The following is a 25983-nucleotide window of genomic DNA, read 5'->3' as shown; positions in this document are numbered from 1 at the left end:
CCACTTTATCACTCTGATGCCATAATCATGCAATTACTCCTCATACATAAGAGCAGGAACTTCAAACAGGTGCTGGAGCCTCTGTGAGTGCTGGATAAAAGGGTAAAAGGGTTGATGATGGCGCGCTGAGCGAGAGCAGCGTTTTACCGTGGCGTCTACAATGTTTTGATGTAAAAAGCCTGTCTGAGAGTAAGTGGGTATCATGCACCCTGTGGAGCAGAGTACAAGCCGGGGTAAACACTCACCCCCCTCACCCCTCACCCCTCACACACCAGCCCTTCTCACCATTGTCCTCACCATTAGCATTGGGCTAATGCTGATTGTGTGCGTTTGTGCTGATGCGCCGTTTCCCAGCCGGCTGGCACTCTTCCTGAGCTCACTTTGAAGGCGAGCCAGTGACGGCAGGCTGCTGCGTGCTGGTGTGGCTGGAAGAGCTCTAATGTGCCGCCAAAAAAGCATGAGGCTTAAGCTACCTTCATTCTTCGCATTCTGATACAAGGCATTTTCCACCGGTGCACATGTCTCACCAGAGCAGGGTTGATTCACATGCAGAAGAAGTCTCCTCTGAAAAAAGCCCCTCATGAACTCTAGCACATTGACCCTGTGCCCTTAAATCAACTCTCCCAGCGCTCCAGCTGAGCATCAGACGGACATCAGACGTGACGTATACTTGACTTTTCCATGTTTGCATTAAACAGTCATTTTAATGCAGAACAGCAATGATTTTCCCAAAGCTCCAGACTGTAAACAACTGTGCAAGTTCCAGTCTCAAACATAGTCAGGGTAAGTACAAGGTAGTACAAGGTACTAGTACAAGGTAACAACAACATTACTAGTTGTCACGTTAATCTTGCACTTGTTACTAATATGTAAATACACTGTAATTACAGACAGTTAATTAAGAGCATATCTAATTTAAACTAGCAAGCTTAATAAAAATTGGGACCGGAAGATGTACAGGCCAGCGCACCATGTGTCATCAAAATCAAGAAGCAGCTCCAGCAACATGAAGCAACCTCAAGTTTATTCCATTTATTATTAAACCCCTGTGTTTCACACAACCCCCAACAACAATAAGGTTCTATAATGAGGACTTGCACGTCCAGCCGTTTTGTGTCAGTGTCACTTGCATTATTCATGCAGAAGATTCCAGCACGGCTGCAATGCTTTCCCCCAGCAGCGTTTAATAATCGCAGACAGCACACACAGAACCGGCATGATTAAAAAAACACCTCATTCGATTTCAACATCCAGCTTCGTATGCAGTATAAGGAAAAGTAGATTCAGAAATCAGCTTATCACAGAAGGTTCTAGTGCCAACACTGGGTTCTAAGACCTATGAGAAAAATCTAATTTTCAAATGTCCTTGAAAGAACTTGTTTTAGACTAATTTGGCATTGTAACAGTCCTTTGCTATTCCATATGCACTAATAACATATTGCAGATATATTGTAGATTAAAATACTGTGCTCATATACAATGCATTCATTTTTCTGAATATAGAAACATGTAGGTGGTGAGAACATGCTAATTGCAGTTACATATAACTCAAGTGTATTTGGATACATTCACTGCTAGCTGTACAGAGCTGTGTGCAGTTAGTGTCCCTCTGGATATTCAGTATGATACAGGAGGAGCTCTTTGGACTTTTAAATAGCAAGGAATATATATTTTTTTAGTTCTTTTTTTAGTTTAGTGCTAACAGAGAAATGCACATTTAGAGGCTAATTTAACTTCAGAGAAATTTGAATTAATTATAAAAATTCAAAACAGATGCAGATATCTACCCAGTAATAACAGGGAATATATTAACTGACCATCATAAATTTATTGCAGCAACTCTAACAACCAGAAAGGCAGATGTGTATGAATCATCATCTTGGTGTAAATAATAATTAAATACCATTCAAATGGATCTCTGCAGTTTCCACATGCATTAAAACCACTGACTTCACAAAAGAAGCTTTTCAAGGAGTGTGTGCTGGTGTGGACCTAGATTTCACACACACACGTTTGTTTTCATGCATTGTGGGGACTTCAAATTGACTTCCATTCAATTTGTGGAGAATTACATAACCACATCACTTCATGATCCCTAACCCTTACTTTCCTTAACTTTACTCAAGACTTAAAACAGTGTCCTGACCTTAAAATGCAATGATTTACATGTTGTGGCCCCCACATTGAAGGTGAATCCCCACACTGAGAGTGTGTAAACATGATTTATTCACCATAGTGAGATATATTCAAAGCTCATACACAGGTTTTCATGCATTGTGGGGACTTACATTCACCTACACCCTAAACGTAACAACAGAACATTCCTAACTTTACCTGTAAAACATCATCAACATCCCCACACAGTGTGAATGTGTAAACAGATTTTGGTCCCCACAATGTAAATGAAAACTTGTATACATTGCATACATACACAGACACACTTACACACGGCAGCTGGAGGTATTGACAGGACCTGAGACTGGTGCAGCCTTTGGGAGGAACAGGAGTAGAATGGTTTGGAGTGTGAAGGGAAAGCTGGTGAAAAGCTTATCACCACACTGCAGGAGCACTCCGGAGGAACCAGGGGAACAATACAGAAGCAGGAAGTGTGAAGTGAAGAACCGCTGGAGAAGTGGAGGATTAAGGTGGTGCACTGCTTGTTTTTATAGTGTTCCTGTTGTATCATAACCTTACTCCTTTGTTTATTCTTTTCTTTTTGAAAATGTCCTCAGTCTTCTACACAGTCTACACATTTCATGAGGAATGAATCGACAGACACAGCCCATAATGGTGTGTTATATTACCAGCTGTTATAATGGACATTACTGTCTTCTCTATAGAATACCAGATTCTATGTTTTGTAATGGCAGATATTTGTTTCTATAATTCATTCATACATTCATTCATTCATTCATTCCAACTTTTTCCAAAACTGTTTCATCCTGGTCTGGGTCTCACTGGATGCAAGGCAGGAACACACCCTGGATAGGGCACCCGTCCATCACAGGGCACCACACGCTCACACAGTCGCTCACACGTTCACCAATCTACCAGTGTGTGTTTCTTGACTGTGGACGGAAAGCAGCGCACCCAGAGGAAACCCACACAGACAGTGCCCTGAGGTGGGGCTTGAACCCACAACACCAGGACCCTGGAGCTGTGTGACAGTGACATGTTTTTCATTTTATATTTTGTATTTTATAATACACAATGAGATCAAACAAAGCATCTAATTATTTTGTAGCCCTTAAATAAATTTGTTTATTACATTTGTTAATGCTCTATAAACTTGGTTCCCCACACAAGGGCCATGTTTAATATAGTTATGGTGCAAACCCGCACTTACATCCAGGCCAAAAGGTGTCAGGATAATGGCTGTTCCAAAACATTTTAGAAAATGATGATTGCTTTTATAAAGAGAGAGAGAGAGAGAGAAAAAACTTCAACATAACCCTCAAGCTGCCTCTCATATTCCTGCTTCAGCCTGGCTGTAATTATGGGACATTAATATGCCATTAATCAATTTTCAATTTGGCTGGTTTACAACCTCACTGCAGCACTGACACAGTAAAGGTGTCCTACAGATGAGTCCAGTGAGCCAGTATTCATCTTTATCAAACTAAGCTTTCATCCTGACCTAGTTCTGTCCTGCAGACACATACTGGCCATTGGCCATTACAAAGAGGGCCGTGGAAAACAGTCGGAATGTCCAGTGGGCGAGTGTAAAATCTGTAGCTGTCCACATCTGCCCGGGATCCATGTTGTCAAATTGCTGTCATAATCTGGGCAGAGTACTTGAGGGAAGATGGGACAGTGAAGTTTGTAACAAGCGCTGTCACAATGAACACATGCTGCTGTGTGTCAAACAGTTAACAATCACACTTTCTCTCATAAGCACAGAAACTCTCCAAACTTGTCAAAGTGATGGAGCCCAGAAGGACCAGGACCAGCCTCGGATTGTGGAGAAGAGGGTGAGAAGGCTGGGACTGTGTGGCTATTCCACTTTCCAAGAAAAGAGCTACTCAATAAAACAAAACCTTTCAAAAGAAAGAGCAAATATATCTAACACTTAATTCCGTTTTCTTTTATTCATCTGCTGTAACCGCTTCATCTTGAGCAGGGTCTGCATTGATGGAATTCCTACAGGGAACCTTTGAGTGCAAGGCGAGAACACACCCTGGACAATCCGCTGCAGGGCATCACACACTTATACCTATGGAAAAATTACATACAGCCAGTCAGCCAACCCACTGAGGGGAAACCAAAGCATAGAATGATATCGCACAAGGCTGCAGCGCAAGGCTGTTCTGAGACTTAATGCCAGCTAATGCCAGTAGATAGCTCAGAATGCTTGGAGGAGAACACTAAACAGTACACTGGGGATGGCAGGCCATATCTGCTCAGACAGAGTGAAGAGAATTGTAATCTCTTAAGCAATAACTAGTGACTGATCTAACAATCCCCTAAGTAGAGGGATACCACTTAAGGCAGCTGTTGCTCTCTAGAGCCCCCACATGAACTTTCAATGACTTCAAACAAAGAAAAGAGGTTTAAACATTTTTGTTTTATCTTTTTTTTCTTTCCCCCTGAGAGCACAAGGCCGAATTCATCTCTGTAAAATGATCCCTGATTTGAAAAGCTCGACTCAAAACAATCCAAAGCATTATTCTATAAAGTCAGCATGTGATAGGGTCCATTAGCGATGCCATTTTCTTGCCCAAGTCCTTTCCAAAAGCTTCATTTAGCATCGCCAGTTCACGTCCTTTATTAAATGCTTCATCCGGCCAAGACCACTGTATCCATGGCTTCACTGACAGCCTGCTAATTGAATACTGATAAAAGGATTAAGTGTACCTCCATATACATTAAGAGGGAGATTGTACTCTTGAGGAAGTGGACTTTAAGCAAATGCGTCCTAATCTCAGCACCGGTGGCAGCTCCGGGTCCTAATCGCCCAGCCTTGAGGAGACGGGACTCTTATCTGTCCAGACGCCAGTGTCCAACATCAGAGCAGGCGTGTGTAATTAGCCGGCCCTCGTCTGATAGCCAAGGTCATCTATGCTAATGAACTATAGATAAGACCAGCTCCATAGATTTCATGCACACGGTTCCACTTTGTTTGGATGCAACATGGCTTCTCATGGCTCATGGATAAGATTGTGGTGTAGATTGGCATGGCTCACTGTGACCTCCACTAAGTGGTTAAATGTGGACGCTACAAGCTTCAGGGCTCAAAGATTACATGTGTTTTTCACTGATTAAAAAAAGAACATGGCTGATCAGCAAGGTGCTTATTATATTTTTCCCATTTTTAATTGTTACTCATATTTCACCTTGAATTTAACCATTTGTAAAATCCACCAATTTACTATGTCTGTTTCTCTTCACATGATAATACCAAGCAAGGAGGATTAAAGCTAGTACAAGCTTTCTCTGAGACACATGAAACCAGCCAACTGCTGCTAACACGGTACTATTGAAGAGCTCAACACACTTGTAGGAGAACAGTAACTCAGCCCAGCTAGCATGCTGTTGAAAGAAGGGAGAGTGGGGGGATAGAGCCAGACAGAGCAAGGCCAACTGTGCTCTCTCGGACTCCCACCCTCAGATGGTTGAGGAATTAAAGGGGAATCAGATGTGTGATCTTCTAAATATAGAGCCAACACTCAGAAGCCCCAACACTATGTGTTATAAAACCAGCACATACACGATTCACAGACATTTTAACCACTCATTAATATCTTTCACAAATATTAAGATTCAAACATACAACCGACTGCAGTGCATCTGCAACTTAATGCTTTTTTTGGAAACATGAGGAGCATTGATTCAATGACATTTGTAATAAAGCAAATATATATATATATATACTGAACACTGGTACTTGATCCTGTATTCGCTCATTTGTTCTTTTGAATGAATACATTCAAGTATATCAACATTCTATATATATATATATAATTGCACAAAAATATCAAGCACAAAGATAAGGAACTTTCCACTGTATACAGTACCAGTCAAAATTTGGACACATCTTGTCATTAGTCATTGGTGGAATAGGGATATTCACTGCATAGAACTGTGTTCCAGCCCCTACCTCTGCACAACCCAAGTCTCAAACACATTAAGAAGGCGAGCAGTTCTACAAATGAACTCTTGACGAAGCCACAGCTGTTCACTGAAAACCATTCCAGGTGACGGCCTCATGAAGCTGATTGAGAGAACGCAGAGAGTGTGCAAAGCTATCATCAAAGCAAGAGGTGGCTACTTTAAAGAATCTAAAGTATAAAACATATTCTGGTTTGTTTAACAATTTTCTGTTTACTACATAATTCCATATGTGTTTCTTCATAGTTTTAATGTCTTCCTTATTCATTTACAATGTGGAAAATAATAGAAAACAGGTACTGTACATTCACAATATGTGGACAATGGCCCAAAACTAAGGAAACCCTCCCTGAGTGGGTGTGTCCAAACCTTTGACTGGTACTGTATATGATATATATATATATATATTTCAATATATTCAAGACCAAACCAAACAGAGTTCAGAAGAGTCCAGAAATGTCATATTCAAATATTGTGTTTTCACCTTGATTCCATTTTGAATTCATGTTAAATCTGGCCCCTCGGTCAGGTGCAGCTTTAAAACATGCTGCTTGCTTTGAATGAGGGCAATCAGACGCAGCAGCATCACAATGCAGCACATCAAAATACAAAATTGAGTGCCAAGCAGATTGACCCATCACAAAGAGAGACTTGACTCGTGGTAAATGTGGCTCATTCAGGGTGCCTCCGTGTTGCACATTGTTGTTTCATTGAACTATATGATGTCAGGCATGAGAAACAGGTTCAGCCCATTATCTTGCTCTCACCTTACGCATCTGTGAGGCTAAAGACTTGTGTGGCCACTTGTCCACAAAGTCTTGCCAAACCTCTTAAGACCCACTCCACGTCTCAGAGGGGTCAGCTGAAAATTTGGCACCATCATAAAAGCAAAATGACTTTTCACTAGTCACTGGGCCAGGCTGACCATTACAGATTCATAGAAGCTCATGAAATAAACATGATGCAGGGAATCAAACGGAACAAAAAGAGCCTTTTTAGGCCTGAAAACCATTGCAGAGAGAAGCCATAACATGTCCCAGACAGCCATATCAGTGAAAGGGCACTGTGGAATGAGTAGGGGAAGGGAGGAAGGGAGGGAGGTAGAGAGGGAGGGAAGGAGGGGGAGAGGATGGGTGGAAGATAAAGCCTATGCTGCTGGAATAGGCCTTATTCTGCCTGTCCTGCAGCTGGCTCCTCTCATTAATGCATCCTCCAACAAAAGCGGCATTTGATTCTGAGGGCCGAGTTAAAGGTAGAGGAGTTTAAAAAAGGCACGTGGCGTCTTGACACTAAGGCAACGCAGCACGACAGTCCTCATAGGAGGAAAACACGGATCAATACCCGAGCTGTTTACAAACTCCAAAGGCCTATATGCAGCAGCTCCAGCATGTAATTTAAACATCTGCTTAGGAGTGAGCCAGAAGACAGCAGACACGTGAGGAGTGTGAGGAAATCTTAGAGAGAGAGAGAGAGAGAGAGAGAGAGAGAGAGAGAGAGAGAGAGAGAGAGAGAGAGAAAGAGAGAGAGAGAGAGAGAGAGAGAGAGAGAGAGAAAGAGAGAGAGAGAGAGAGAGAGAGATGAAAGAGAGGGAGCACAATAGAGTAATTGAAAGAGAGAGATTGAGAGAGAGTGACTGAAAAAGGAGTGACAGGAGTAAAACAGATGAGAGAGAGAGAAAGAAAGAGAGAGAGAGAGAGAGAGAGAGAGAGAGAGAGAGAGAGAAAGAAAGAGAGAGAGAGAGAGAGAGAGAAAGAAGAGAGAGAGAGAGAGAGAGAGAGAGAGAGAGATGAAAGAGAGGGAGCACAATAGAGTAATTGAAAGAGAGAGATGAGAGAGAGTGACTGAAAAAGGAGTGACAGGAGTAAAACAGATGAGGAGAGAGAGAAAGAAAGAGAGAGAGAGAGAGAGAGAGAGAGAGAGAGAGAGAGAAAGAAAGAGAGAGAGAGAGAGAGAGAGAAAGAAAGAGAGAGAGAGAGAGAGAGAGAGAGAGAGAGAGAGAGAGAAAGAGAGAGACCAAAATAGAGTAATTAAAAGAGGGAGAGATGAGAGGGTGAGAGAGAGAGAGAGAGAGAGAGAGAGAGAGAGAGAGAGAGAGAGAGAGAGAGAGCAGAGGGCAACAGCTCAGAGGGCAGAGCAATGCGTCTCCAGCTGGAGCACTTGACATTTAAACGGGGGTTTGAAAATCCCCACAGAAACGCTGAATGCAACATTACATTTGTGTTAAGGGGCTCAATGAAGACAGCAGCGTGATTCAGCCTTAAGTGTCCTGGCGCTGCAGGAATGACATTTGGGTTTAAATGCTGGAGTAATTCCTGATACTTACCAGGCTTTACCCCAAGCCCCAGCACACACAGATTGGAGGAGAGTTGCGGGGGGGGGGGGGGGGGGGATGGGGGGGGGGGGGGTTGACAGGTCTCTTAGATTTCACCAGTTTTTGTCGGGAACAGGTTTTTGTTTCTCTATCAAAGCTCCACATTTGGTTTGAGGAACAAACATGAAAATGAGAATTATTTTGCTGCGTAAATGAAAAGCACAAAAATGGACCAGAAATGTTCATTTGAAATGGTTATCTCTTCAGCCTTTTCCACTAATATCACTAAACAATTCATGGATGAAAGGTGAATGGAGCCTTGTTATTCCTCATCATGCATTAGACAGAAAACCAGGCCCTAGGCTATTTACAAAAGCATAACAACCTCTGAAGTATAATTATATTCAATCTGCCTAAACCTATTGATTGGCACAGTAAAATTCCATAGCTAAAATATGTGTGACCATTATAAATAGGGACATAACTCCTGGATATGAAAGCTTTCCAACTCTGCCAATAATTACACTTGCATACTCTCTTATTACTCTCTACTAACAAATGAAATTCAGGTTTAGTAGACGGGAGAGGTCCTAAGGCAGTGGATGAAGGGCTGGGGTGAGGGAGAGTGGTGGTGGTGGGGGGGGGTGTTAATGTGCTCTGGTAGTGGCAGTTGCTATGGATGAGTTGACTTCTAATGACTGAATATCTGTAACTAATAAAGATATAGGGGCGCTGCTGTGTATATTGCTTACTATATGTGTCTGAGGATGGCTATAATTATGCAAGAAGCAATTACAGACCCTGCAATTATGTCATTAGGGTTTCAGTGTGCTAAAAACATGCTACAAAGTCACAGTAAAACACTGGTATAAAGAAAATATAAAAGCAGTGCTGTGAATGGCTTAGGCCGAAATATTCCTGTCTTATCAACTTTTTTAGCCAGAACTCAAAGGTCAGTTAGAAGCAGGGACCTGAAAATGACCACAGTCTGCCACTCAGAGATAGACTTAATGAAGTCACAGATGCCATCCACTTGGTCTCTTTGACAAATCGGATTATTACAGTTCTCTATGCATAGTTTTGACCGTGGCCCCGGTAACCGACGGCCGCTCTAGTGCTGAGCTTTAAGGACCTCTCTCTAAACAGCATTACCATGAAAAGCTGATTAGCCCAGGCACTATTTAGAAACCGGAATGACTGTGGTTTTGATTCCTAATTATCAGAATTATCAGCAGGGCAATTTAGAGAAATGCCAAATGTCCTGGAAGGTCAGCTCTGCGAAAATCAACCTCATCAACAACGTGGCCTCTGGGCTTCTCACCTAAAGACAAAGTTTATCTATTTTCATGAAGACTAATATCAGCAAGATCCCCTCACCACCATGCAGCCACACCAGGCAATTACGCCAAGGCAAACCTTTGGGACTTGTTGAGAAATGTCAAATATTCTCTCGGTAATTAGAGGGATTTGCAACTTCCCACTCATGAAAAGCAACATGTATCTGTTTCTTTTTTTATAAACAGAGGTGGCCCACGCTTGTTACTCTTTACACTTCCCCGCTACTGTATCTGTGACACATATCAGGGGACCAGAGTTATCCTCCTTGTTTACTTTCTCTATCACTGCCCCCCCTCCCACCGTCCCCCACTGGGGTTTATCACATTACCTAACACAGCGGTAGCTCAGCCTTTCCCGCTGCTCTGACGGCTATTGACGGTTTGAGGCAGAATAAATTCTTTAGAGTCAAATGCATTCAGGGAGGAGGGAGTCTGGTAGCTGCACAAGCAGAGCCAGTTTAAAATTCTAGACCCCTGCTGTTCCTCTCGCAATCACAACCCAACCTGTTCTCTCCTATTTGCGAGGCTCGGGATTGTTTTGCCTCTGGGCACAGGTCAGGCACATTCTGGGCGCATTTCTCCAAAAACACATGAATGCATGAGGGAAAATACAACCACGGAGCATACAATAATGTTTGCATTGAAATATTTCCATTTAGTAATGCTTTCTTTTGACTCTTGATCAAGGTATTAACCAAGTAAAGGTATGGTCCAAACTACAACATGTTATGTAATAATTTTAGGTTTTAAAAGGAGGTTTTCCAGATACTCTAACTCAGTGGTTCCCAAATATATTCTGAAGTGCCCCCGCTTTGGTAGTTGAGAATATGTTCAGGTCTATAGCTTCCAAATGCTACTGGAATTTATGTTAAACACTGTAATACATACAAAACTGCACCCCATGATTATGGAACCACAGTTATAACTGAATTACACTAATTTCCCTAATAACCACTACCATTAAGCAGATAAAGAACTCAATAAAATATCTCAAAATATTTCAGAAATATTTGGAATTAATAACAAACTCAAACTACATTTCATTGAAATGTCTTGTATTTCAGCAGATCTAAAAAAATGTGGTTATGTGGAGTAAAGTGCATAGCACGGTATATGTTATTGCCACAGGATGTGCATATATATGTGTGTGGCTCAGAACAGCCTGACAGTAATGAGGAAAAAAACCTTTCTGATATAGCAAATTACAGCCACTAGTGCTGAAGGAAAGAACTGAAATAAGGCGGTCCTACGCTGTTTAGAAGCACAGCTGGTCAGCCAACAGACACATGTGGTTTAGCACACCACAGCAGATGATTTTCCAGCTAACTGAGACTCAATCACACATATTTATAGGATAGAGCCTCATACCGGTGAGCACAAAGTCAGGTGAAGTGTCTTCTGAGTATTTTGCTTGTTTTCATTTTTCATTCTCTCTCTTTTAACCCAAACTCAGCACTAAACTCACAGCTGCAGTGGGCCATAGGACTTGTGATTTATCTCCACTTGGTTTCAGAGTGTGACATCACTAGTCAGTGAGCTCCCACAGTGCCCCCTCCCTGCGTCTCTCTTAAATGCACATGAATGAACTCACAGAACAGAAACACACACCACATGAACTTGATCATTTTGAAATACCGTTCTCATTGTGAGATACTGTCCACAATTTTAAATACATGCGGTATATGGTATCCGTCCAAACCTAGGACGTACCATCATGTTAGCCAAAATAATTATATTGTAAATTGATATATCTGTTTCTTTTTCTGTTCAAAGTTGCAACACAGTACTGAAGAGTGTGTACCTCAGACTTACCCAGCCCTTATCAACAACCTATCAGGCATTGGTATGTAATTTCATGAAACTTCTTGAACTCATCATTACTTTCCCCAGAATGATTATTTATGAAGCGTGCATCATACCTGGTTAAGACCTAAAGCTTTGCAGACTTTAAAAGGAAATGTTACTGAATATTTGACTTCTTTTGCATTGCTGAGTTCTAAAAAGCTGTCAGCCAGTGAACACCCACTCAGTGCATCCATCAACAGCAAATGTTTTCCAGCTTATACTAATGTCAGAACAGGGCTGGGAATAGTAGTTAAGCAGTGCTGCCATACATCAATGTGCAGGATGCCTCATGAAGCCTTTTAAGCTGGCAGCCTAAATGCTGGAGGGCCATGGGAAAGCAGAGTAGTGATTCCAAAATGTTGCCATTAAAATGAATCTAATCAGATTTGTAGCTCTCTGGATAATACAACATGCAGGCAAAGTTATCTTTGCCTCAAGTTGTTCATATTTTACAGGGGCACACGGCCAAGTCCCTCACAACCATACAGACCATAAAATGCCACCATTCTTCCAATGTAATCTTTTTAAAAGGCCACATAAGATCGCATTACCCTTCTGCTTTGCGCACAGTGCCATAAACCAAAGCCAGCTCATGTGGCAAAAGACTATGCTTCATGCTTTCTGGAACTTCACTGGTGGTGCACTAGTCCATGGAGGATTTTTGGATAGGAAATTGGAACATAGGTGCTTAGGTAAATTTGTTTTTCCATAATAGTTTTAGTTTTTTAGACACTTTTAAAATATGTCAGTTCAGCTACTTTAAGCTGATACCTCAAATGCACACATTTTACTTTCCTAATTTCCATGAAATAAGATGCTCTGGAGTGTCAAGACATTAGCCTTTTATTACAATGTCCAATGACAAGTGTGGGCCAGAGGGGTTTAAATTCCCTCAACATTGGGCTGTGGAACTGCAGGAAATTTTTCTCCAGAGTAGTGGACCGCAATTCAATATAGCAACATTTTTTTGTATTGGTTCCTATTCTCCTAGCTAACGGACGGACACTGATGGCGTAACATATATCTGACAAAACATATACCTCCATGCTTTTCACTTTGAACCTAAAAAACTCAATGGCTTTTAAAACACACGGCGCGTGCAGACCTCGTATGACCATAATTCAATGCCTGACATTTCGAAAAATCTTCCAAACCCTCATCAAAACCGTTACACAAGACATCATGCAGTGAAGCTCAATCAGAATAACTGCTTTATATGTGATGATAAAGAAGTCATGCTAAGAACACCGTTAGATCATTTTCAAATGGCACTTCAGTATAAATCCACTGCAGGAGCCAATCACACACAACTACAAGACCAGCGTGTGTCACACAAACACACTTCACATATTATACAAGACAACATACGAAGAGCTTCAGAAGTAGTGCAGCCAAGGACATGGTGAATCTAGCTGTGTGTTCATTTGTTTGGGACAGTTAGGTAAAAGGACAGTGTAGATGTCCATTCTAAGGTAGAGCAGGGATTGTGTACCTTGAAATTCCTTGAAATGTACTTCTTCAGAAGGTCAGTTAAATATCAGTTTGTTTTCAAAACTGCATTAAATAGGAAAAGCAAAATAAACTGGAGAAGAAATGAGATTCATGAAATTAATTCACCTTACAAATTCATTTGTTCATTCATTATCTGTAACCGCTGATCCAGTTCAGAGTCGCGGTGAGTCCAGAGCATACCAGGAATCATTGGGCGCAAGGTGGGATCACACCCTGGAGGGGGCGCCAGTCCTTCACAGGGCGACACACACTCAGACCTGTGGACACCTATCTACTCAAGTCCGGAGTGGGACTTGAACCCACAACCTCCAGGTCCCTGGAGCTGTGTGACTGTGACACTCCCTGCTGCACCACTGTGCCACCCACCTTCAAATTTAAATATGGTATTATGTTCCTGGTTCCTTATGGACCACCATATTGACCATTTTTCATTAAGTATAGACAAAGTCTGTATTATATATTTTTGTTCAGGTTATATACATATTGTCTATTCATTGTGGTTTTTAGATTCAAATTTCAATTAGTATTCGTTACATTTGCAGTGACAGGAACCATAAATCTCTAATGATTAATAACCCAAAAAAATAAACACCTCAGAGAAATGTATTACATAGCATGGTCATAAATACACCGCCAGATGTAAGAGACATAGGTTTGTCTCATGTAAAAGACATAGTTTTGGCCAAAAAAGATTTTTTTGTTTTAAATATCCATTAACAATAGTGAGATGCATGTGTGAGGAAAATAGTCTCCAAAGTATCATTTACCACCACTTTATGCTTATTGACACTGCACAGGAAAACTTTGTTTACATATCTACTATGCAGGAATTCTGAATCAGTGGAATTCCTATTTAATGCACCATTAACGTGGAATTGATAGGCTGACCTGCCCCTCGACACTGGAAACCAGGCCTGATTAATTTATGGCAGGATCCAATAGGAACATAGGGTAAGCAGCTGTGGTCACTGTCGAAACAAGAACCCCAGAAGCAGGAGGTTAGGGGCCAGTCTTGTCCAGAGCTCTGCCCAGCTGTGGCTGCTGGCCGCCAGCAGGTATCCCAGTCAGGATTTTTCCATTTGCTGCTCCCTATAGGCTTTACAGAGACATCACAGCTACAGCTCTGCTGACATTTCTACAGCCAACCCCAAATTTCCAGCCTTCCCAGACACCCATTGAGACGTACACTTGGACTGGGGATGGAATGAAAATCTGCATTAGCAAATTAGAAATTTAGTCCATAACTAAGCTTCAGCTATGTGTGGAAACATGTCCCAAAGAGATATCATTTATTTCTGTCATCTTTGAAAGGAAAACAAGGCTTGATGGGAGGAGCTGTTGGGAGAAGAGAGTAAATGAGCTTTGTAAAAATTGGCAAAGACACACGACATGAGACAGGCCCGATTTAAGAGAGTCCAGATTGCTCTGACAACCGCTTTCCCCCTTCACCGAGCAGCCCAGCGTGAGCGGAGACGGCAAACAAGGCTCCCTCATGAAACAATGAGGGCAAAGATATATCACTGACTGTACTAAACGCTCCTCAGACCACAACAATGGAGCAGAAAACAGGAGGTGAGAAAAGCCAACCAATCCTCCAGCTACTTCCCAGCCATTTTCTTCAAGGGGAAAGGCCAGCGAACGCCTCCTGGACCTTTCCCCCAGCGAAGCCATGCCATGCTGATCACTGGCAGCCTGCGAGGGATGACGTCTTCACCGTCCTGGCCTACTGCTCTTCAGAAGGGGCCTTGTGTCCTGTCTCCGCCCAGAGTTGGTGACCCAGAAAAGCCTGGCAGTCATAAGCCGGCCCTGGCTCAGTGTTAAAATGGTCATGGGCATTCTGGAAAGGACAAAGGTCTAGGTCAAGCGAGTCTAGGACGTCTGCCAAGAATCTGCTAAAAATAGCACGGTTCACTGATGTACGGTACAGACACATACAGCTCCAGCGCATTTGAACATCCCTTCGACACAGTCAGAAGATATAATACACGACTATGCACAGTGTGTAGCATTACTGCTACAGCAAAAAACATGGAGACGCAAACTACACACTCAGTCTGGAGCATGTAGTGCAAGCATCAAAGGTTTGGGGTAGTGCTCTGTAAAAGGTCAGAACAAGCAACGATATATGTACTGAGGTATGTATATTTGGAAAACCTGGCCATGTTTCTATGTCAGAATGTCTGCTAATAAAATGACTGAGATTAACAAAGTCATTCAGAGTGGATTGAAATGTGAAATGTGTTTTTTTTTGTCTTTGCACAGCTGTACAACAAAAGTGTGCCTCTGACCTTAACCCATCCGTGACAGTGAATACACAGACATTACTAGTGCACTAGATGCAGCGAGTGCGCATACACACACACCTGGAGCAGCAGGCAGCCATCCCAGCACTTGGGGAGCAATTTGAGGTTGCGTGCTTTGCTCAAAAGCACCTCAGCTGTGAATGTTAAAGGAGGAGACAGCACGCTTCCTTCACCGCGTGTGTCCTGGTTTCCTGCTGGTCGAGGGGATTAAACCTGCAACTTCCCAATCCCAAACCTGCTTCTCTAACCTTAAGGCCAGGACTGACCCCCTATGGATCATATCCTTCTAGAGCAGATTAGCCTTTCTGAGTTGTTCACGTTGGTGGAGGTAGGGACCAGACAATCTAAATCTTTAATAATGCTCAATAACACATAAAAAACCTTCAGTCTTCCTCCCACAGTCCAAAAACACACATTGGTAGGTGGATTGGTGACTCAAAAGTGTCCGTAGGTGTGAGTGTGTGTGTGTGTGTCTGTGTTGCCCTGTGAAGGACTGGCACCCCCTCCAGGGTGTATTCCTGCCTTGTGCCCAATGATTCCAGGTAGGCTCTGGACGCACCGTGACCCTGAATTGGATAAGCGGTTACAGATAATGAATGAATGAATGAATAACCTCCAGTCACTGAAACGTCACATAGATGCAAGTGTAAACAACACGTTTATAAACCGACAATGACGCCTCTGAGATACACAGTTGGCCTAAAGCATATTTTAAAAATCTTTTCAGTGCAAAGAGGGACAAAAGCTGTGTATCACTATTTTAACATTGTTCATTAATTGTTCTTCTATGCCCACACTTTTAAAAAGAGGGGTTTTCTAAGGTACTTAGTGAGACAACTGAGTTCTACACAGAACTATTTCCATTCAGAAATGCTCCTATTCCTGTTGAAATGGTTCTTCAGAATGGTGAAATAAAGTGGTTGTAAGTAGCACCTATTTGAGAATGGTTCTGTATAGCTCCCCAAATGATCTCCAACTTGTTGCAACAGAAGCACATTTTTAGTGCTATATAGGCCCATAAACACAAGAACAATTTCACAATGCTTCTCTACATAAATTGTGGTTCTATGTAGAAACATTTTCTGTATTTTCATTATTATTATTCTGGTTATTGCATTGTGTTGTGTAGTATATCTGTTGAACCCCAGGAAAAATGGTGGCTACTGAGATAGCAGCTAATGGGGATCCTAAAATTAAAACATTAAAACATCCATTACCGATATTCCATATAAACCCTCAGACACCACCACAGAAGCCATGTGTAGACCCACTGGTGGTTTTGGAGATGAGCAGCGTGAAGGGTACAACCTAAAACATGACATATCTAACTGCCTACTCAATCTAAGGATGTATATGCCAGCCTTTGTCCTCACAGATTTGCAGCACACTTCAGCAAAAAGACAGTAACTTGTTCCGAAAAGCATGAAAGATGTACAAGACAATGCTTTTACAGCCTGCTCTCGGTATCGGTTTCAGTTCGGTTGGAGTTGCCTGTGTGCCCCTGACTGCTGGAAAAAAAAAAACGAGTTGTGGTCTACTTGTTTACAGTGCTGCTAAAATGAGAGGTCGTGAAACCTCAGGATGAGATTGAAGAGTGGGTTCTTTGCTCATGACAGCTGAGGGTGTGAATGAATGGTGGGAAGAGACAGCTCTGTGCTTTTGCACCTGAGCCAAGCTAACTCTCCGGTCCCCAATTGGATGACATTTCCAACACAGCTGTCATAAAGACTCCCCCAGAGGCCGTTCACCTCTACCCTGTCACCTCAAGCATAAGTATGACCCTGACCCTATGCAACGTGAAATGTAAGGGCCACTAATTTGACCAAACACAGCCTTGAATCCTTCCTTTATATTTTAACCCTTTTTATTTCCATGTTTTTGAAAAGGTCAGCTGCCATTTACACTGTGTACAATTATTACTGTTACAAAACAAGCTCTGCGCTGAAAGCAGGTTGTAGCATGGGTGCATTGTTATGCAAATTAGCCAAAGAAACAAACAAAAACTTTATATATGTAATATTTAATAAGGTGGACATTTTAGCTCTGTGGCAAAACAATTATATATTTTTTTGCTATAAAGAGTCAGCACTCTTCAACTCCACTAAATTGTTCATTGTTTTCATCTTTACTCTTTTTTTGGGCTATTGTTTTCCTACTCATCCTGTTTGTATCCCTTGTTTGAATTCTGGACCCGCATTTAAATGCCATTCTCCCTACTCCTCTATAGAAAAGCCCTCATGTGGATGCCCCAGAGAGACTGAATGAATAGTCTATCATCACATTCCTCTAGGACTCCTGTCATGATTTGTAATTAGCTTCTACGCTGCCAATCCTTGCATGAACTCCTAACCTGCTTATGGACATTGTAATCCTACCTTACACTCAGACTGAACTCCTTACCTATTGTTCTCATATCTACCATCCTGTGTGGGTCGAACAGAAGCAGTGGTCTGCCACATCCTCCCACTACATTTTAAACAGGAGTCACTGGCTTAACTCACAAATGATTCTTTAGATTCATCCAGGTAACTGTAAACTCCAGGCTGAGTAAGAACAGGTGATGCTTTATTACTCTTCCTAGGGAAATTGAGACTGTGGATTTAACCCATCTGTGACAGTGAATACACACACACACAAAGGGCAGTGAGCACACACACACTCAGAGCAGCAGTCTTCCAGTCACAGTACATAGGGAGCAGTTGGGGGTTAGGTGACACACTTCAAGGACACATCAGCCTTTAACATTGAGGAAGAAGACAAAACGTTCCCATCCCAAGCCCAATTATTTAACATTTACATTACAGATGTATTTGTTATGACAAGGACATGAAGCAGCGTATATGCAGTGTATCAGTGCTAACAAGTCCTCATAGAAATGTTCCAGCATCAAATCTATAAACTCTCAGAAAAAAGCTACTGTACAGATACCTTACTGTGACTAAAGGTATGCACAGTATGAATGTACCTTTAAAGGTTCATCCAGTTTTGTTCCCTAAAGGTACACTGCATTCTCTTATTTTCAGAATGTGGAAGCTACACAGCAAATTCTCCAGTGTTAAATCAACACTATTAGTGTTAACTTAACACCGAGAGTGTTCTATTATTACACTAACAGTGTTAATTTAAGTGCTGTGTAAATATTTGTAAGCTTTCAATACCTGGACATACCACTGGGTGCATAACACAACTTACAAAACTACAATTAATGCAGAATTTGCTTCAATTGCAGGTGCATCTCGATAACATTAATAAGTTAATTTATTTCAGTAATAAATTAATTCAGTGAATTATTGATTCATCACAAACAGGGTGATCTTTTTCATGCGTTTATTTCTTTTAATGCTGATGATTATTGCTTACAGCCAATGATAGCCATTGATACTGTGGTTATTAAACCAGGTATTAGTGCTTTTGGCAGTGTGGACAGGTGCTGCTGGAAAATGAAATCCACATCTCCATAAAGCTTGTCAGCAGAGGGAAGCATGAAGTGCTCTACAATTTCCTGGCAAATGGCTGTGCTGACTTTGGACTTGATATAACACAGTGGACCAACACCAGCAGATGACATGGCTCCCCAAACCATCACTGATTGTAGAAACTTCACACTAGACTCCAGCAGCTTGGATTGTGTGTTTCTTCACTCTTCCTCCAGACTCTGGGACCTTGATTTCCAAATGAAATGCAAAATTTACTTTCATCAGAAAACAAGACTTTGGACACTGAGCATTAGTCCAGTCCTTTTATTTTCACCCCTGTTGCTTGTGCACCTTTTTCTACCACACTTTTCCTTCCACTCAACTTTCCATTAATATGCTTGGATACAGCAGGAGGGAGTCAATGACTGCCTTCTGGACATCTGTCAAGTCAGCAGTATTCCCCATGATTGTGTAGCCTACTGAACCAGACTAAGGGACCAAATGCTGGTTTAAAAGCTTAGGAATCATTTGCAGGTATTTTGTGTGGATTATTCTAATTTTCTGTGATAATTACTTTTGGGTTTTCATTGGCTGTAAGCCATAATCATCAGCATCAAAAGAAATAAACGCTTGAAATGAACCTATATAATGAGTTTCACTTTTTGAATTAAATTATTGAAATACATTCATTTTTGATGATATTCTTGTTTATTGAGATGCACCTGCATGTTCTCTATATAAAGGAATTGAATATGTACATTTGAGGTTGCCTCCACAGTGAGAGTGAAAGTTACTGCCACAGTAACAGTTTTTCTGAGAGTGTAGCTACACAAAACTGTTCCTATCTCAGTGAGGGGACAAACTACTGATTAAGGCGTTGGTTTCAGAAAATCTTGGCAATTCTGTGCATGTTTGATAACTTTACAGCAGGAATGCATCACACATTTTAAGTGATAGTTACTCCTTGATGAAACTTGAAGTGTTCTACACCAAGAATACCAATGTGTTGGTTTTAAAAAATGACACTGGCAATATTTAACCTAATCTTACCAAGGATAAAGCTTTAGCTCCAGCCTCCAGTTTGACATCCGTACACATTCATAACTGTACAAATCTTCATTCTCTATTTAATCCTCTCCCTGGTTTTGCCTAATAGAGATGTAGTTCTTCTAGTCCGACTTTACACTGTTAACAGCACGAATACTTGTTGACAACTGTTACACAGTATCCTAATGAAACCTGCGGGAGCAGCCTGTGAGTGACTCCCTCTCTTTAATCACAATGTTGAATATGAATCTGTCAGTCTTGAAGATATACTCCTTGGCCTTCCCCATCAAGGCGAAAGGAGAAGCAGTATTTAGGGGCAGCAGGTGACGTCCCTGAAGACAGAATGATTAAAAACCTGTGGACGGAGGATATGTCAGGGTAGACAAGGATATAATGCTTTCTTGAAGGAGCTGTGTGGCCTGTTTTCTTAAAATAGCCACATAGTCAGAAAGCAGTGGGCATCGTAGTGTCCTCATCATGCTTTGCTATTAAACCCATTACAATTTGCTCCGTTCTTGTCCAGTCATAAATAATTCATTTCTGAAAAGCCATTTTTGAATGCTTGGCTGCAAATACGCAGTCTGACATGTAATACATAGGAATTTAGAGACAGAAAATCATGTCATTAAAAAGCAACCTCAGACTGACTATTCATCCATGGATAATAGAATGCTGATGGACCGTACTGTGTGAAAGTCAGAGACCACCCTTTGCCTTTATTACAGATATTACAGGGGCTTGCTCACATTTTTTTAATGAAAGAAACTGGATGTTTTTCAACGTTTAGTTCAGTCCTAGTTTGGTTGTATTTTCAAACACACTCAAATCTACCATTCTTCTTTTCTTCCGCCCATCATTTTTCAGTGAATATATTTATTTGTCTGTTTATTTTTCCTCATTAACAGCTTCTTGACAGATACACACACTTTCAGACCCATAGCGCTGAATTGTCTTATCACCATGGTCAGATGTGAAACTGAAACATCTGTTGATATTTTCAGATCAGAAGCAGAATGGAGCTTGATCTTTTCAACTTTTCTGAACATATAAAGTGTTTATCTGATGGTGACAGCGTTTCCTGTTTTGTGAGTGGGTTATCTTATATTAGCTACCCCCATCCCACCCTGAAATCAAATGTTAATTGTTGTCTTGACTGGAAATTAAATACCTAAACAAGGTTTCTGACCTTGGCACAGTACCCAAAGAGACTAAAAAGTCTTACGAGTCCAAAAATAAGAAATAACCAAAAAGAAACTAAACTGTCTGACACATCAAGGGCGAGTATCTTCTGCTACCACTGCCAGTAGCTCCATTCTGACCTATAAATCTGTGGTCTTGAGGAAATGCTGGAACAGAGTGGCTGCTTTCCAGAGAAGCTTTAATGATTCTGACCTCACAACCAGCCAAAAGCGCTAGTGATGTATAGCTAGTGAGCCACAGAGCACAGAATGTTCATGCAAGGCCCTGCTATCAAGAGACTATCGTTCGTACTTGGATCGATTGTGCTCGCCAAGGGTGAAGAGGTGATGCATGTTTATGCGGGTTGCAACCGTGGGAACTGGACGAGAGCTGTTCTACTGGACAGGAAGTACTTGTGCTGTCCCCCTTGCATATTTTCTTCACAAGCAATATTTCTAAGGCTTTATGTCACCCTCACCAGGGACAAGAGAAGCAACGCGCAGGGTAATTAGATTCATTTTGTTGGGGGTGTTCAACTTCCCACCAGACCTAATTCCAGTCTAAGTGAAGCGTGCCATTTGTCAATCGATAGAAAATGCTAAACGCTTGCGTTCACAAACAGACACAAAGAAACATGCTTATGGCAGGGAGATGGGCAACATAACATTCAGTAATTGCCATTGTGATATATGATGGTTAACCATATGTTGTTCTGAGAACAGTGGGTAATGTCTATACATAAGGTTAGCGTTGATGATTCTGGATAATTGCTGTTCTCACACCAAAACAAACTCCATTTCCTGTTTGTTTTCATTCAGTGGCTTTTAAGGTGGAATGCTATTTTTATAGGTTTCTGTACACTTTTAAACAACAAATATAAGTTAGTATTACTCGTCTATGGAGCAGAAACAGAGCAACATATTCAACCATTTTCATGTTTTCAACATTCTGAGGTAATGAATTAAAATCTCAAATATCATCTTTCAACAATTAAGCACAAACCAAAATGTTAGCTACTTAACTGCATAGTTTTAAATAAAACCCATTCCTTATTTTTACCCCTACGCTTTAATTTCAAGGGTCATCCTGCCACTTGGAACTAAGTCAAAATATGTAGTGGTTATCGGTGATATCGGAGGAGCCCTGCTGGACTTGTGCTAAATTTAAAACATCATATTCCTTCAGAAGTGTTCAACAATTATCTACTATCGCCCTCTCCTAACTCTTCTCAGATATGAACCCAAAATAAAACTTCTTATTCAGCAGCTTTTTTAATCAGAGTTCCACCATAAATGTTGCAGGAGCTCCTGGCACCAGAATGTATTTGCTTCCTCATTTAAGGTGGAACTGGAAACTACAGAGATAGTAATGTTTTGTGTTTGTTATGAAGTATAGGGTTATTATACATAGAAGGTACATTAAACTAAGATAATATAATGCTTACCAAAGTTTTTAAAGGAGAAAATAGAGTTTGATCAGAGCCATTTTGGTGGTGATTCACAAGGCATTCATAACACTGCATTTGGAGTTTGCTGCAGTTTCAAGGGCTATATAGCCATACCATTTTGCCCTCATCCTCTTCATACCAAGATCTGAAGCACCCTAACCCTATAGGCAAAATGGAAGGGTAGGACTGAGTGGTAAGCTTATAGGGTGAGATTGCGAAGCTAGCATTCTTCAGATGTAAACACTTGAACTGTTCACAAAGCTATTTTGTGCTCTCAAATATTATTCACTGAGTGAGCTCACTAGGTACTGAGACACAGTGGACGTATTGGGACATAACAGTTTTGCACACCTGTACTCAGCCACTGGAAATTTGCCTGTGATCTCATACCCACAAACACACCAGTTTGTGACTTGCACTTCAGTGTCCCTCGCACTCCAATGTACACCCCCCCCCCACCCCACCCTCAGTAGCAGCGGCCCCTGAAATCTATTTGACTGCAGACATCTGGGGAGTCTAATAGGCCTGCTCTGCACCTGGCTCCAGCAGCCAGCTCAGCTCATGGAGAGTGAAAGCCTTCTTTCAGGCAAAGAGAAAAAAAAGTAGTGCACGCACACACACACACACACACATACACACACACACTAATGTCCTGGATCATACGCCCATAGCACAAAGCACTGATCCCAAACACGATCCCTCTTCCCTGCTATTAATCTGTCCCCTTGGGGCCCCTCCTCAGCGGGCCCGTATGCTCGACATGGTGTAGACACATTCCGCCGCCAGGCTTCTGATCAGGGGTCAGCCTTAGCAGTTGGCTCGTCATAGATATTAGGAGGCCAGATGGAAAAAAAAACAACAACACTGCTCCTAAAGCTGTGGCAAGGAAGCGCACATTGGAATCACAAGAGCAGGGAACATCTTTCTGTGTGTTCCAGCAAGAAGTCAACCACACGGGATTCGGAATCATGTCCTTGGTTGAGCACATAAGTCTCAATTGTCCTCTAAAGAGAGCTCATATAGATGGACCCCCTGAAGACCCTGAGAGCACAAGGTCAACCTGAACATCAGAGATGACCACCATGGCTAACACTGGATGTCCATAGCAGACATTCACCCTCATTAACTCCAGTGATAGTCACTGTTAGCCAGTGAGGGCAGACGTGTAGAAACACCTGGGTCTTTGGGCTAGCTCGATCCGGAAGTGGGATTAAATGATGAAGATGCCTGTCGTGAGGATACATCGTTTACATCATTCTGGTCATTACAGCTCATCACACAGAATCAGAGAGAGCTGTATTCCAGACAGAGAGAGAGAAAGAGAGAGATTTCAAGCTGGACGACATAGTCTCTCCATCTGCACACACTCATACAGCTGAACCTGAGCTGCCGCTTTGGTTTTCGAGGGATATTCATGCAGGCAGGTCGGCTGTGCTTCTCCAGGCTCCTTCTTTAGCCGAGTCTCAGCAGAATGGATTGATGTTAAATTGGATCATTCCATTAGCATCACGCTGCTCTCCATAATCAACAATATACGGTTGTGAGGGGATCCCATTAAAGTGCATAGCTGCTCTCTCTCTCTCTTTCTCTCTCTCTCTCACTCTCTCTCACTCTCTCTCTCTCATTCATTCTCTTTATCTCTCTCTTTGCCACACCAACAGCACTCACAACACAAACGCACACACGTTAAGGCTGGATGGCATTAATTATCCTTGGGATCTTCATACTGCCACCACGCGACACCTTATCAGCCAGACTGCAGCAGCAGCTTCATCCTCCACTATGGAGCTTTTATTCAGTCCCATTGATCCTCAATGGCATGATGGCTTCCATATTCTTCAGTGCTAATGGACAGGAGGAAGAACCTTATATATACACACACACCTACACATACACTCACACGCAGATAGTCAATTGGTAGTTGTATGTGCGTTTTTGATGACGCATGCTCTATTCTTGCCCACCAGTTGGCTTACACTGAAAGACGGCTTGATGCTAAATTAAATAGCGCATGGTAATGAGTGGTCAAACAGTGATGATGATGTTGTCCCTGGTCATCGCCGACTCATCCACCCCTCACCCCATTCCTTCCTCCACACACACACACTTGACAATCTTAGATACGCGGCTCTGTAGCTGATCACGGACGGACAACTTCAAAAGGAGCCCTGATCCCCTGCTCTAGAGGCTCTCTCGCTCTCTTTCACACACACACACACACACACACACGTTTCAGTGGGAGCCTGGAGAGGTCCGCTTCAGCTTGGCCTGCGTTAGATACATTCGCGGGCATTTGGCTCGCTGTGGTCAGCATTTGGTCAGCTGTGGTATCAGAGTTAAACGAGCGCAACAGTTCAATCGGCCAAGCCCCCCCTTCCCAGAGCGCGCGCACATTCCGTTTGTGGACGCGCGGCCGTTTGGGAGCAGCGCGTGAGAGCTGATTTTAGCCTGTGCCGAGGATTCCCCTCCCGCTTCCACAGAGTGCACGGAGTAACCGAGAGACAGAGCCTCGGCTCTTTCAGCAGGGAACGGCGGAGAGGCTCTTCCTCTGCTGCGCGCTCTACTCACTGTGGAGCGTGCGCCTGCCTCCAGCCCCGCTCCACACGGGAGGAGGCTGATGAACGTCCGGGGGGAGAGAGGGGGTAATAACCGAGGGAACGAGCCTCTGCACTGAACTCATATTGCTGTTCCTCCCTCACAGTCTTCAGCATCTCTCTCTCTCTCTCTCTCTCTCTCTCTCTCACACACACACACACACACACACACACACACACACACACACTCTCTGTGCCCGCATCGAGCATCTCGAGCTCGTCCGCTTGCCCCAATAAGCAAACACACACACACACACACACACACACACACACACACACACACACCATCACCTCGCTCTCTCTTCCAAAGCCCCCTGAACTAGCTGCAGTCTCCCCGTGTCTTTTCCCTCTCCGTGTACTTACCGCGCGCGCACGTGACCAGCATGAAAAAGACGAGACCCCCGAGCGTAACTCCGTTTTTAATCCTCATGACGTCCACGCTGGCGCGTTTAATCCATGCCCTCGCGGAAAGGTTGGGGCCGTCCGGCGCTGTGGCGTTGTGCGCTCTCATGCTCTCCTGCGGCGGGCGGCTGCGTGTGCTCGGCGCGCGCTTACGGCTCCGAGTGAAGCGCGAGCGCTTTGGAGGCGCGGCAACCTCAGCGAGGACTCAACCATCTGAGCAGCAGACGAGGGGCACGAGGAGAGGAGGGGAAGGGAGGGGGGAGGGGGCGAACCTCGCTCACGCACACGCAACCGCCCGGTGTTTTTTTTTTTTTTTCTTTTTCCTTTTATACCTTTTCGTATATTCAAATGTTTTTTACCGAACCACAACTGAAGGCTCTTTAAGGAAGCGCGGGAAAATGTAAAAAAAACTGAATGAATGAAATTACGCTGATAAATAAACAAATAATTAATTACAAACACAAACAAATGAACAAACAAAA

General features: G+C 42.6%; 1 protein-coding gene across 3 annotated transcripts in view; it reads right to left on the bottom strand.

Moving 5' to 3' along the window:
* The window catches only part of csmd3b (CUB and Sushi multiple domains 3b), a 484418-nt gene extending 458860 nt beyond the window's left edge, over nt 1-25558 (bottom strand). For all 3 annotated transcript variants that reach the window (XM_066675840.1, XM_066675838.1, XM_066675839.1), the window contains exon 1: nt 25463-25558. In XM_066675840.1, coding sequence (XP_066531937.1) covers nt 25463-25529 — 67 coding nt within the window. In that variant the 5' untranslated portion in view covers nt 25530-25558. The remainder of the gene's footprint in view (nt 1-25462) is intronic.
* Between the last annotated feature and the right edge of the window lie 425 nt (nt 25559-25983).

This window comes from Hoplias malabaricus, chromosome 6, assembly GCF_029633855.1.
Source record: "Hoplias malabaricus isolate fHopMal1 chromosome 6, fHopMal1.hap1, whole genome shotgun sequence".
NCBI lineage: Eukaryota > Metazoa > Chordata > Actinopteri > Characiformes > Erythrinidae > Hoplias > Hoplias malabaricus.
Note: the sequence above shows the minus strand (reverse complement) of the source record. Positions and strands in the feature narration are given on the sequence as shown.